This window comes from Hyperoodon ampullatus (assembly GCF_949752795.1).
Source record: "Hyperoodon ampullatus genome assembly, chromosome: 1".
NCBI lineage: Eukaryota > Metazoa > Chordata > Mammalia > Artiodactyla > Ziphiidae > Hyperoodon > Hyperoodon ampullatus.
The window spans coordinates 108656570-108670555 of NC_136914.1; the positions used below are offsets into that span (position 1 = coordinate 108656570).

Genomic DNA, 13986 nt, shown 5'->3' on the forward strand with positions numbered 1-13986 from the left:
GAAAATAAATAGGTCTGGTTGGGTAAATCTCAGTTCATGATACATGTAGCTTCATGAAGCCTATTCAAAGTGATTGTTTTTTAAACCTTCAGCACAAAATAGTTGTCATTCACAGACCTTACCACCTCACCAGTGGTCACATAATTGGCAGTGGTCACATAATTGGTGAATTTCCTACATTCTCCTAGTTTTCTCTTCATTTTATTTCCAGCCAAGATATCTCTCCTGTGATACATTATTTCAGTCATTCTTAACCACCACCTTAACTCTCTTATGACTTTGTCTTTCTGTCACACCTACCTCTTAATTTCTTATCTTGGGATAGTCCTATTAATTTTCTCCACTTTTACCCCATGAAAATGTGCTGCCCATTATTGGTGGCCACTAGCCATATGTGGCTATTTAAATTTAAATTAAGCAAAAGTAAATTAATTAATTAATTTATTTATTTATTTATTCCTCTCCGCCTCCCTCCCTCCCTCTCCCTCTCCCTCTCTCTCTCTCTCCCCCTCCCCCTCTCCCCCTCTCTCCCCCTCCCTCCCTCCCTCTCTCTCTCCCCCCCTCCCCCTCCCCCTCTCCCCCTCTCTCCCCCTCCCTCCCTCCCTCTCCCTCTCTCTCTCCCCCCCTCCCCCTCCCCCTCTCCCCCTCTCCCCCTCTCTCCCCCTCCCTCTCTCTCTCTCTTTCTCCCTCCCCCTCTCCCTCCCCCTCCCCCCCAGGGGAGATGGACCACTCCCCCCCAACCGTGGCCCCTGCATTGGGAGCATGGAGTCATCACCATTAGACTGGCAGGGAAGTCCCAAGCAAAAGTAAATTTAAAAATTCAGTTCCACTCCCACAAAACTAATGTTAATGTTGTTAAGATCACTAATAACCTCTTAAATATCAAACATATTATTCCATTCCTATCCTACTGGACCATTGCATTTAACACTGAGGATCACTGTCTTGGATATTCTTTTATTCTTAACTGCTTCTGTGACATCTCTTTTCAGGTTTCCCTGAAAAGGTTTCTGCAGTTTTAATGGTGGGTGGTTTTCCACAGTCTTCCTTTTTGGTGTCTTCTCTTTTCACTACTCATCCTAAGCAGTGTCATATTTCCAGTTGCTTTCACTATCATTTAAAAACCCTGTCTTCTGAATCTGTAACTCTAGTCCAGACTTCCTTGCTACACTGTCATTCATTTAACACCTTTATTTAGCATCTTCTATGTGCCTGGCATTGTTTAGACAAAAAATTCGTGTCCCCTTGGAGCTTAAATTCTAGAAGAGGCACAGTAGGTAATAAATATAGTAACAAGTAAGTGGTACAGTATGATAGATGGTTTAATTACTGCTAAGCCAAAAGGAAAAGTAAAGCAAAGTAAGAGCAATTAGGCTTGGAGAAGGGAGAGGCAGGCTAGAGTATTGTGGTCCCTGTGGATGTCATTGAGAAGGTGAAACCCATATTTTCTACTGCCGACTGTGTTAAAGTTTCAGCACTCAAACCTTGTCTTTCTTCCTAATCATTCTGTATCCTGGCTAATGGTGTAACTGTATCTACCCCGTTTTGTTACTCAAATCAACAGCCGAGAGTGTTTTAGGTTCCTCTGTTGCCCTTGTTGACCTCCAAAAATAGCTTACCATTGCATATGTCCATCCCATCCTCCTCATCTCTATTGTAAGGCCTCCATCCTCATTTGGCTAGACTATTAGAGAGCTCTCCAAGTACGGTCTTTCTGCTCACCTACTCCCTTGTCCTCAGTCTATGTCATTGTACTTAGAGTTCTCCACATAGGCCATACTGTTTCATCTATCTATGTCTGTGTCTGCACATGCATTTCACCCTGTCTTAAAAGCCCTTCTTTTCTGTTCTACCATAGCCTGGTAGGTGCCCTTGCGTTTTTGAAGTTTCAACTCAAGAATCTACGTACCCATCCATGCTTTCCTCAAGTCCCAACTCAGATATCCTTTTCTGTGATACCTTTCCTGATATACCGAACTAGATTATCTTTCCCCACCTTCTTTTTCTCACCTCTGTATTATATGTAAAACTCTGTATAATCTGTATTGCAGTGATTTGTGTATTAGTCCCTGTTCCTACAGGCTGTAAGATCCTCAAGGGCAGAAACTCTTATATGTATTGCCAGTCTCCTAGCATAGTAATTTTATACTTAGTATTCAGAAATCTTGTTGAATGAAATATATTTCTAATATGTTTAACTCAAAGGAGGAGCTCTTAGCCCCACACTTAGAGACTGTTTCAAACATAATTCCAACAAATTATCTAATCTGGTTTCCTCTACCATAGCAAATGAAAGGTCGAAATCAGAATTTTAAAAAGTATGATGATGGTAGATTGGGAGCTTGATAGCACAGGAGGTTACAAAAGAAACTAAAACGTAGTCACAACTCAAATTTTGACTTTCTGGGACGGTTTGGTGTAGAGGCAATAATCCTTTATATCAATCGATAATTATGACTATCATAACAGTAATCAATAATGATATCTGTGAGTATTGACAGAAAGCTACAATTGTGTTTAATATATTATTTAGTGAAGGAACTCTAGAAATATTTTCAGAATTAGTAGGATTTTGATAAATTTTCTTATTTCTGTAAGTTATTTTAAAAACTTGCTCTCTTTTGGATATAAACTGTAATAAGCATTTGGCATGTCTCATTCAGTATATTTTCTCTTTTTTCTAATTAGATTTTCTAAGTAAGTTAAACTTACCCTTTTAGGAATAGCAAAGCAGTGATTGGAAATCTTGGTAAAGTACATTATGCATACTATCTTCCTTCCTAGGTAATTAAGATGTTCTTGTATTTTGATACTTTTGAGTTGTAGTTTTAACTCCCTCCTTTTCTCTGAATAACTTAACACATTTGTCATGTATTTGCATTTGCTCTAGACTCAATGAGAGGAACAGATACTTAACTTGGGGTCATATGATAAAAGACTGAGTCACTTGGAAGATCCAAGTCTGTCAAGTTACAGGACTTGTTGATTATTTCAACTTGGACTAGATTGTATTAATTCTTTCTGAGAAAAGAAAAGTATGGTATAATAGTTCTCAAGTTTATAGGTGTATCATTTCCATAGCAGTATATTGGAAATAGTGAAAATCAGCCCCAGAACGTGTATGGCATGGTATTAATTTTGAAATTATATCACTTGCATTTTATATTTTAAAAATAAATGTTCACTCTGTATGATCAGAATAGTCATTGACTAGGGATTACTTTTAGTAGATTACTTTCCAAAAAACTATTATGCAAGCATATAATTTTATTTCCTTCTTAGGTTGAGCTCCTTCTCTCCCTCTTCACAAGGTAGGGTGAGACTGCCATAGGTGGAGGGCTCATCAAGAGCAAGGAAGTTGCTTTTTTGCTGTTTTATTTTCTTAAACTTGGGCTGTTCTGAAAGAATATTTTCAGTTGCTCCTTTGGAAAACATTAACAGTTCCCAGGCCTTCCTGAGTTTGTTCAGTTTGTAAGTTTGAGGAAACTGCAGTTAGTAAATTGTGGTTGGCAGATGCTGTAAGCAGGTGACTCAATAGGTTGAACTCATGATGACTCAACTGTGTAAAAACCATGCTTTTAAATAGCTTGAAAGAAAAATTGCCTTCCAGACTTTTGAACTGCCTTGAAAAGTTCAAAACTATTATTAAAGATACCACGAAGAATATTAACATGTGGCTTTAGAAGGAAACACATTTCCCTTCAAGTGGTTTTAAAAGTTTTACTTAATTGTTGTTCTGATTTTTGCTCTGTGGTAATTCTGACAAGCAAGGACACTTAGCAAGTTGTAGTTCAAAATGCAGAAATATTACAAGTCTGCATAAAGTGTATTCAGGAGAATATTTTTAAAAAGTCAGTTTCATTCAGTTGGGAGATTAGCAGAGAAACCCAAATGGTTGTTGTTTTTAATTAATATAGTAAGAATAATCTAGTTAGCTTTTTCTTTAACCTTGGTATAACTGAACAAATAAAAATAATGAAACATAAGCAGTCGCTTTCTTATGAATTGATGTAATAGGATGTTTATATTAATATAGTATATCCCATTCCAAAATCCCATCTGAGATCTGATAAGTTACTTATATCTGATAAATTACAGAGTTTTTGTTGTTTATAATATCCATTCCAAATTTTGGAATACTGTATTCCTGTGAACTGACTTTATCTTAGCAAACATCATTTTCCATATTTAACAATAAAATAATTTGGTTATTTGGGTTTCCTTTCACTTTCTGTGGTCATGTCACTAATATCATAAGTAAAATATTGAAAACCCAGTAGAGAGTATTCAGATTTTTAATTTTGCCAGTGCATAGGTTGGAAAAAGGTTTCGTGGGAAGGGCTTTGACATTATGCAGACACTTGGTAATTTACCTTCCAGCCATGTGATTTGGAGTCAAATTACTTAATCTTTGAATGTTTCTTCATCTATAATATGGAGAGAATAATATCAGACTAGCAAAGGATTTGTTAGGATTAGATGAGGTTAACATTTGTGAAGTGTTAACCTCTTCTGTCAATTAAAGTTTAAGTTTTTTTATTGTTTACACTGTCAAGTAAATATGCTTTGATAAAATGGATACTTTTTAAAGGCTGAAAATAGATTCATTTCATTAATCATATGCAGTCAATTTAGGATATATTTAAGCTATGTTGAAACGGGGAGGATACCGCTCATCTGAATTAACCAAAATCAACCAGGAATTATGAAATTATATATACACAGGACTTAATTATCTATTGCTTTTAATTATGTACAAAATTGTAATATGTTTGTCTTTAAAAAGATTGCATATGTGGAGAAGTTTTAAAATTAATCTTTTCTGTTTCTGTGTCATTAGCTTCTTTCTGTGTCACTAAGTTTGTGCTTACGTAATCATTTTACTGACTGTTGTAGTCTATTGTATGAGTATATGATCAACTAAAAAAACTTTTTTCTATTTTAAAACACAGAGAGACCTTTCTTGTACATGCATTAATTTGTTTTGTTATTCATTTATTTGCTTAGATTACTCAAAAGTTCAGTGTTGGGTAGAAGAAGAGTATGTATTTTAAGATATTAAAACTATGAAAAACCTAATGTACAATGAGAAAGATTTTGAGAAAAATAGCTTTGGAGTAGGTTGTTCAAAGCTTATGCAAAATTTTAATGAGAGTACTACCACAAACAGTAATAATCCTATAAAAATAGACTTTAAAAAGACATTTCTAATAAAGTTAGGCAAATATAGTTCTTTATCTTTAAGAGAAAGGGGGACGTTTGCTTGATATTAAGAATATGTAAGGAAGAGTTGAGATTGCTGGATTATGGAGTCAAAAGCAAAATAAAAGAAAATTGGGGCAGTCTAATCAATATGAACTTCTAAGTCAGCACGCAGTTACATTAAACAAAGAATAAAGTGGAATGGATGGCTATCATGTCTAGTGCTGTGTTCAGCTTTATTTTTATACTTAGTATTCAGCTGCTCATACTAGGTAGTGCAAAAATAAATAAATAAATGGTATATGAACCAACAGTACTTCTGTGTTACACTGATATCATTCACCTATTTTCTACAAGTTCTTGTGAGCTAAAATTGCAGAAACATTCATTGTTTAAAAGAATAGGATGTATAGTCAAACTGCCTTTCAGAAAAGGTTTTTTCCTCTCCCATGAATGATGTCATAAATTTTTTAACTTTTCCAATCTGATTAACAGAAAAACTGGAATACATTTAAATTTGGTGGTTCTTGAAGAATGGTGAGACAGAGCTTTTTTTTTCCTCCAGAGTTTTAGTTTAGTGTGGATAAAGATAAGAGTGTCCAGTACTCTTGACTCTAAAATATTGATGTTTGGTTTATCTATAGGGAATCAGATCCTAAATAAATTATAATAATTTAAAATTCTACCTACAACTTAAAATAGCAATAATGAAAAATCTGGAAATTTTTAGGTTTTATCATATAATGTGTTGTGAAGAATCAAGTCACCAAAATTGACAGTACAAGATTTAGAATTATGTTAGGAACATTTAGAGACAACGTAGCATTAATCTTATGTAATAGAGAATATCAGGTAAAATATTTGAAATATAGTGATCATTTCTCCCAGTAATATTTGGAGACAATTTTGTGGCAGGATGTGGTGGTGCGTTTTCTTCCTCTTCAACCCTAATCGGTTTCTTTTTCAGAGCGTCACAAGGTCAGCCCTTGGAGGAAGTAGAGAAGCAAAGAAATTACTCTCTATTTGTCTCCCTGTTTGGATCCCCCCTCCCCTGTTTTTTGTTTGTTTGTTTTGTTTGTTTGCTTTTTAAATGAATATCTGTTTTCCTTAAGAGATAGTATAAATGAGATTATGTTAAATTACCTTATCATGGAGAAAACACTCAGTTTTCAGTCTTAACTTCAGATACAAGAACCATAGGATTAATGTTGCAACATTGTCTTCAGAAAATTTCTTCTTTTTCAATGCATGTTCCTATTTTTACCCTACTATGGTGTCCAGAGAAGTGGATAGTACCAACCTCTGTATATGAGTATAATTCTCATTGACCCAAAGGAGTAAATCTTATCTTTCAAAGTGGGTAGTTTTTCTACACTAAAATCAAGTCATTATTATATTTGGAGAGCTAAACATGGTACAGGAATGTATCAGGGAAATTGATGAAAAGCCTTAAAAAATGAAAGCCTGTGAAAGCCTTAAAAATGATTTATCTTAAAATATTTTTTCTCTAATAATGAAAAGGATTTGGTAATTGGTGTATTTTCCTATGCTTATGAATATGCAGCCATTTATGGAAATAGAGTTTGCTGTCAATTTGCCAATGAATTGCATTGCATTGATTAGAAGTTTTTGATCTTGCTTTGTAATAGTATTTTATTTGTTCTTTCAAATCATGGGTAGGCAGTGAAAATCAAACCCGCCTCCCATTTTTTATAAGGCCTTTTACATTTTTATACAGTTGAAAAAAACTCAAAAGAAGAATAATGTCATGACACCTGAACAATCTGTGAAATTCGGATTTCATATAATGCCAATAAACAAACTTTATTGGAACACAGCCATGCTCATTCATTTATATATTGTTTATGGTATTGTTTGGCTGCTTTTGGCACTACAGTAGCAGAGTTGAGCCATTGTGACAGAGATGTTATGGCCTGCAAAGCCTAATGTTTTTACTCTTCGGCCTTTTAAAGGAAAAGTTTGCCAACTCTTGCTTTAAATCTTGAAATTATATGGAAGCCCTCACTCTGGTGGTTGCATTTAATTAAACTGCAGATGGTTTAGACAACTGTGCTTTTTGAAGACCTCTGTGGTAACTCTCAGACTTAATAAGTTTCCTATCTTAGTAAAGCCTTATTAACAAAGTGGGTTCTTTTATAAGTTATACAAGAATTGGCATAATAGCAATTGGCGTCACTCTTGACCTATATGGACCTAACATTCATGTTTTTCACTGTTGACTAGCAACCCCAGGGATTTAAAGGACAGGCAGTCGTTTGTAGTTTTGCTGAAGCATGAATTTAAATTATGACTGTGCCAGAGTGGTGTGGCAAAGCATGTTCAGTCACCCAACCTGACATTTCAAGATACAGATAGTTTCTTTTATGATAACTCTTATAAAAATAAAATCAACTGTGATTTTTATAGGGGAATTTATGTAATATAATTGCATTTAAATTGTCACCACAGAGGTCAAGGGCTTTATTGCAGGAGGAAAAAAATTCTAAGACATACTCAGTATCAGTTTGAAAGCAGGCATTAGGTCATTCTCCATCAGATATTGTCCAAAGGGAGAGAAACTGCTCCAATTTTATATTTCTTGTATCCTAAAAGTCATCAGTTAAGACTTTAGAGCAAGTCTCTTAAAATTATTAAGCCAGTCAACTCAGTCATCTTGATAGAAACTAACAACTGGTATATTATTACCTATTTCGTGCCTCTGCTGGCTCTTCAGTCAGTATTTAAATCCGGAAGATGTGTAACAAAGAAAATATTTGTTGAAATAGTAAGGAGCACTTGATTATGGTAAGACAGATTGTTCTTTATTATCTTAGAAAATGTGTTACATATACTTTGAGCACTGTAATAATATTGCTATTTATTAAACCTAGTCAGGCATATCTGAATATTTTAGTACTAAGATCTTATTTTTTATGTTATTGTACTTGTTACTGTTTCCCTTTGAACTGGGATGAAGTAGAGAATTGCTTGAAAATTAGGTTAGTACAGTAATCTGTCACAGTACAGATTCCAACCTGATTTCAACTTTTATATTGATATTTTGAGGAATGCTGCTTTTTTATTTCATCATATTCTTCTGTACATACGAGAAAAAGTCTGTATTTTGATCATCTCAGATGATCAGTTTTTAATTCAGGGTGGTGTTTAACCTAGAAACACAGCATTTGGGAATTTGTAGGTCATGACTAAGTCACGTTGCCAAAGTGATTTGTCTTCTCTTTTATGCTTTCTGATTATAAGATTGCATGAGTTTAACATCCTAAGTCTTTTCTGTTTGATGAGTGTTATAGACTATTTTGATATGCGGAATCTCACATAGCCAATGTGAGGTTGTAGAACGATAACTTCCACCTAATATTGATGTCTTTTGACCCATTCTGACTTTCACCTCTTCCATATAACGTAAAGAAAGGTGTCAAATTTTGAAAGGCAGTGACAGTAAATAGTCTATTATTTTATGCCTCTTCATTGTACTAGTTCAAGAGAAGCAGAGAATAGATGAAAAGAGACTGAGCTTTAGGGTCACAGAACTAAATTCAAATGCTAGGTCTCTCCATCACATCCTGACTTTAACCATGGACCTCTCTGTGTATAGCATGTAAAGGGGTATAATAATCTCAGCTTTATAAAAATTGATAGTACGGAAAGCACCCAATGTGATATCTGTCATAGTAAATGCACAGTCATGTTAGCTATTTTTCTTTATTATTCTTTACATTAAGGTTCCACTAATGTTCAATTAAAGCTAATCTTTGTCTTTGCAAAAGGAGGAAAAGCACAAGTGAACAATAAATACAGTCCAGAACTTCACTTAAGGCATTGTTTAGCACTTTTCCATGTTTTCTATGTTTCTCGTACAACAGATCTTGCTGAACTGATTTTTTCCCCATTAGTCGTTTGCTGGAAGTTATAACTAGCATTGTAATTAATACATTGGATGGAGTTTATGGAGAAGAGAAGATTCACAGAGAGTGCTTATTCCTTCACTACATGGGTGATTTGGGGGGAGGGATTAATGAATACATATAATTTTAGTTATACAGTATGAAATTGGGGGGGATTATACTACAGTTAATGAAAAGTACAGTGCAGGTAAATTGTTTTTAATCTCATATAAGCTCAAGGCATTGTTTGTTAGTTGCATTCTGTGAAAGATAGTAAGCATTCATAACTAGTTTTTAATTAACAGATGCTCTTCTCTGTGAGTCTGCCTTATAGCCTTGTATCTGATTGTTTACACTTTCACAACATTATTCAGGTAAATAAATAGGGGAAAAAACCTCATTTGGGTACCTGCTAACAACTCTTACAGGATTTGATCGTTTAGCCTTTTGTGAGCCTCTTTAAAATGGAAACGATGACCACAACTCAACAGAAATAACTCTAACTTACAAAGCACTATATGTAGAGGAAGACTTCAGCAACAATATGATTATCATAATCAGGCATTGTATTGGGATAATTTTCATGGGTTTTAATTAATTTTGTGTAATGCATGTCATTCAGTACCATGGTTAATTTAGAATTGAATGTGTTAAGAAGACTAGTTTCTGTAAATTTTTAAAAATCTTATTATAAAAACATACTCATTAATATGAAAAGAGATATTATTAACCCTGCTTTATAGATGAGGAAATTGATACATAGAAATTTGAACTTACGTAAGGTTATTTCAGTGAGTAGACTGATATTATCAGCTTTTAATGGTATGCTTTTTTTCCCTAGAAATGAGCAGGTCATTGGTGAGAAGATACTTGTTGTCTAATGATCTTGGAAACGTAGCTCATTATTTTAACCTGTTGAATAAATAAAATATAAATGTTGAGCAAATTTTACATCTCAGTAGCTTTAGTTATAAAATTTCAATACAGGGAACTGGTTTTATAAATCATACCTGTACTTGTCTACAACGTATTGGCAGTGCTGCTTTTACTCCTCCCCATGCCCACCCCGAATATTAAGACTTGGGAGCAATACACTATAGTAAATTTGATATAAGTCAGCTTGTGACACCCATGTGATTGTAGATTGTACTTTTCTAGACAAGTACCCATCTTCTTCGAGCCAGTTAAATGTCTAGAATAAGAGTAAGAAGAACAACTGATAAAGGTGGGTGTTGAGACTAGAGAAGACTCAGGTTGTGAAAACGTAAAACCAGAATTCAAATGTTTGAAGGACTGTCAGGTAAGAAAGTGATTAGGCTTGTGTTTGACTCCAAGGGGTTAAGCTTGGACCTGTGTATGGAAGTTAAAGTGAGAAAGATTTTAAAAGAACTTGGCATCTGTCAGAACTGTCTGGAAATGGTAATGGTTTTCCTTGGGAAATAGAAAGTTTCCTGTGTTTTGTCTGTCATGGACTAGACTGTCACCTGATGTGCATCAAGAGGGTTAGAGTCTGACCATGTATTTTCTGTTACTCAAATAATGAGATTAAGTGTGCAATGTATTATTAAAGTGGAGTGGAGAAAAGGGATTGCTAGGAAGTTTCTTTACGAAAAGGAAGACATGTATGCATGGGCCCAAAATGACAGATTTTAACTCCTTTTTGTATAACACTTTTCCACTCTAGTATTTCCTTCTGCTGTAAAGCAGCATTTCTTTGTATTTTCCAACGAGAACATAGTTGATAAGTTTAAAGGCCTTTACTTCTGTTTGTTGTTCACTAAGTACAAATGAAATATCAGTGTTTACCGCAATATTATTCCAAGAATACAGAGTAGTTCCTTAAAGCAGTGATGAGATGAGAAGGAAAGTGCTTTACTTGGATAAACTTTAGAAAAGAATGAAGTATGACCTGCTTGATTTAGGGATTCTTTGTACTCTTCAGCCGCTTTTTGGCTTTTCTGTATTGCCAAATTATTTTTGTTCACCAGATAAAATTCCCTTCATGTAGCTCCTTTCTATTCACTGGTTTCCATGATCTGCTAGTCCACTTTTAAAAGGGCCGCCAAATTGACAGTGCTGCTTTGTTGTTCTTCCCAGCTCTACTCTAGGGCTCCTGCCGCTGATCTCAAATGCAGGAGCAGCAGAGGTGCTTTGAGAGAGAACAGAATGTCAAAGAGTCCAGCGGGGGACCAACAGATTGTGGGAAACCGTGTGACTGTGTGATTCACATCTCCAAGGAGAGAGAACCGGTTGTTTCTGGGTCTAGATCCACCCTGTTATGAGGATAATACCATCAATAATGTAATTTAAATTGCCTGGATGCTTTGACACTGGCTTGAAAAAATAAAACTTTTAGCAGTGAAATTACTGGTCAGATGAGTTTGAGTAGAACTGAATTTGATGACATTTAAATCAAATCAATTTAAATCAAAAGACAGTGGATAATGACTTGTAGTTTAAAACTAATGTTTTAGGTATTATGGGGAGAGGGTAACTCATCTATGTATATATATATATATATATATTGTCACTAAAATATTCAACTTGATTTGTTTGCTACCAGCCTTAGATGACCTGAAGCTATTTGGTTTGTATATTGCTTCTAACAGTGAAACCCTTTAAAAGGTGATTTGTATAAGGCTTGCAGTTGGGAAACTTGTATAAGGCTTTCAGTTAGAAAACAAACAGTTCAAACAAAACAGTTTGAAATGAGTAAATTTCAAATTTCGTCTTAAGGCATTTTTGTCTTATCATGGATTAATTTTTTAGGTTCCATTGTTATGTTACTGCTAATGAACTATAACTTATGAATTTGCGTTTTTGTGTACATTTAGATCAAGGAATTTTCTTCAGTCCTTAGAACGTTCAGCAGGGAATGATGGTAACATTAATGTTAGGACAGTGTAACGTAGACCTTTCTTTTAATCTATAATTCTAGGACGACATAGACAGCCTAAACCCAGTGCTCAGGGACAACCCGCAACTTCAGGAAGAAGTGAAAGTCTGGGTAAAGGAACAAAAGGTTCAGGAGATTTTTATGCAAGGTAACTGTTTTGAAGTTATGCATTAATATATATATTTTTGGAACTGGGCAATTTCTCATGTTTGGTTTTGGTTGTTCAGTTATATGCAATACAAATAGAAGACCCAGTCTAATATTTTGAGTTATATATAGGCCAGGGAAAATAATAGCAAAATCAGAATAATTTCAATAGGAAATTGGTAACTTAACCAGTTATTGACCTAATTTCACCATTAATTTGAGCTGAATGCCTGAAATGAAATTATAACCACACAGGTGTTTTGTTAATAGGAAAATTTCCATACTGCAGAATGCTTTAGGTGTGTCCTTCCTGGAGAAGGAAGCATTGTTTGCTGTGGAGGGTTGCCCAAAGCCACAGTTGATTTCCTTTGAAGAATGCTGTTGGTATCTGATAAAAGTGGCCTAATTCAGTTTGCCTTCCTCAGCAATGACCACAATACTAGTTTTAGTTTTGTTTCCTTTTTTTTAGTAAGTTACAGGTTTGTCTTCAAACCAGTGAGATTTTATGGTTCTTAGTGATTTCTTTTCCTGTCAGTAAAGTCATATATTGAAAATGTAAGCTTTTTGTGAAATTGAACTGAAACCGCAACAGTATGACATGGATACATGGAATATTGATATTTGGTTGAATGTTTCTAAAAGGAATTTTGTTAAATTCCCATGTTTATCTGAACCTCAACTTCCGTGCCATTTAATTTAAGCGTTAATAGAGATAATCTCAGTTGTGGCTGCCTTTCTTTGTATGGGTTTTTATAGCAGCAGATCATCTACTTATTAAATTCTCCTTAGGCTAAATATTTTTTAAACTTTTAATATGGAGAAGTTGAAACATACAGAGAAATTGGCACGTGGAAGTTCACCGAAATATTCTATCTCCTGGTTCCAACAACTGTAAAATAAAACCTTGGTAGGTTCTGCCCCACCCGTACTCTCATTTATTTCTGTCAATTTTCAGACATTGCTGTGTTCTATTTTTAAACAAAGCCCCCATACCATTATTATGCTGAAAAATTAATAGTTCCTTAATACCAAATACTGAATACTCAGGTTCAAGTTTCCATTTGTCTCATAAATGTCTTCATTGATTTTTCACAGGATTGATTATTATTTTATTTATTTATTTTTAATCTGGGATCCAGAAAATGTCCACAGATTGATTAGTGGATATGACCCATCTATCTCTTTTTTTCTTCCTTTCAATTTATTTATTGAAGAAGCCAGGCTAATATTTTTTTAAAGTAACTTTTTTTTCCTTGTCATATTCTTAGAGGTGAAATCATTAAGGCAGTAATCCTTTCCATCCTAAGCAGAATTACGTGAGACTGACTCCAGATTGTGTGTGGTGGTAGAACAAGACAGTTAAGATGGTGTGCTGACGGGTATTGAAAATTGGTCCTATTTGGAGTTAATCTATAAGCTATTTCTATATTACATTCAGAAAAAATAATTTGGAGTCTTTTTCTTCCGTAGTTAAAAATTCTAAGACTATATATAGTTTGTATAATAGATTACAGGTATGAATGTGTTTGATTCACAGGTAATATGGAATACTTTCTACAGATGTGTTAGATTTATATTTTAGACTGATATCAGCATAGATTTTTTTTTAAACTGTCAAACATTAAATCATTGATTGATATGTTAAATGTCTTAACTGTAGAAGAAAAGGTATCAATCTAGGACTCAGAAAAATAAATTCAGTTCTAGCTCTTTCACTTAAAAATTTATTTAACCTATCAATCTCACTTTCTTAATTTTTATAAACAGGGAAATATCTGAGAGTTTTTGAATAAGATTCAAAAGATTGAATAAGCATCTGCAAATTGTGAAAGCATT

At 34.4% G+C, this 13986-nt stretch overlaps 1 protein-coding gene across 3 annotated transcripts in view; it reads left to right on the plus strand.

Moving 5' to 3' along the window:
• Positions 1–13986, plus strand: part of JMJD1C (jumonji domain containing 1C) — a gene marked incomplete at its 5' end in the record, with an annotated part of 271806 nt that overhangs the window by 212059 nt on the left and 45761 nt on the right. For all 3 annotated transcript variants that reach the window (XM_079717100.1, XM_079717101.1, XM_079717102.1), the window contains one exon: positions 12046–12151. In XM_079717100.1, coding sequence (XP_079573226.1) covers positions 12046–12151 — 106 coding nt within the window. The remainder of the gene's footprint in view (positions 1–12045; positions 12152–13986) is intronic.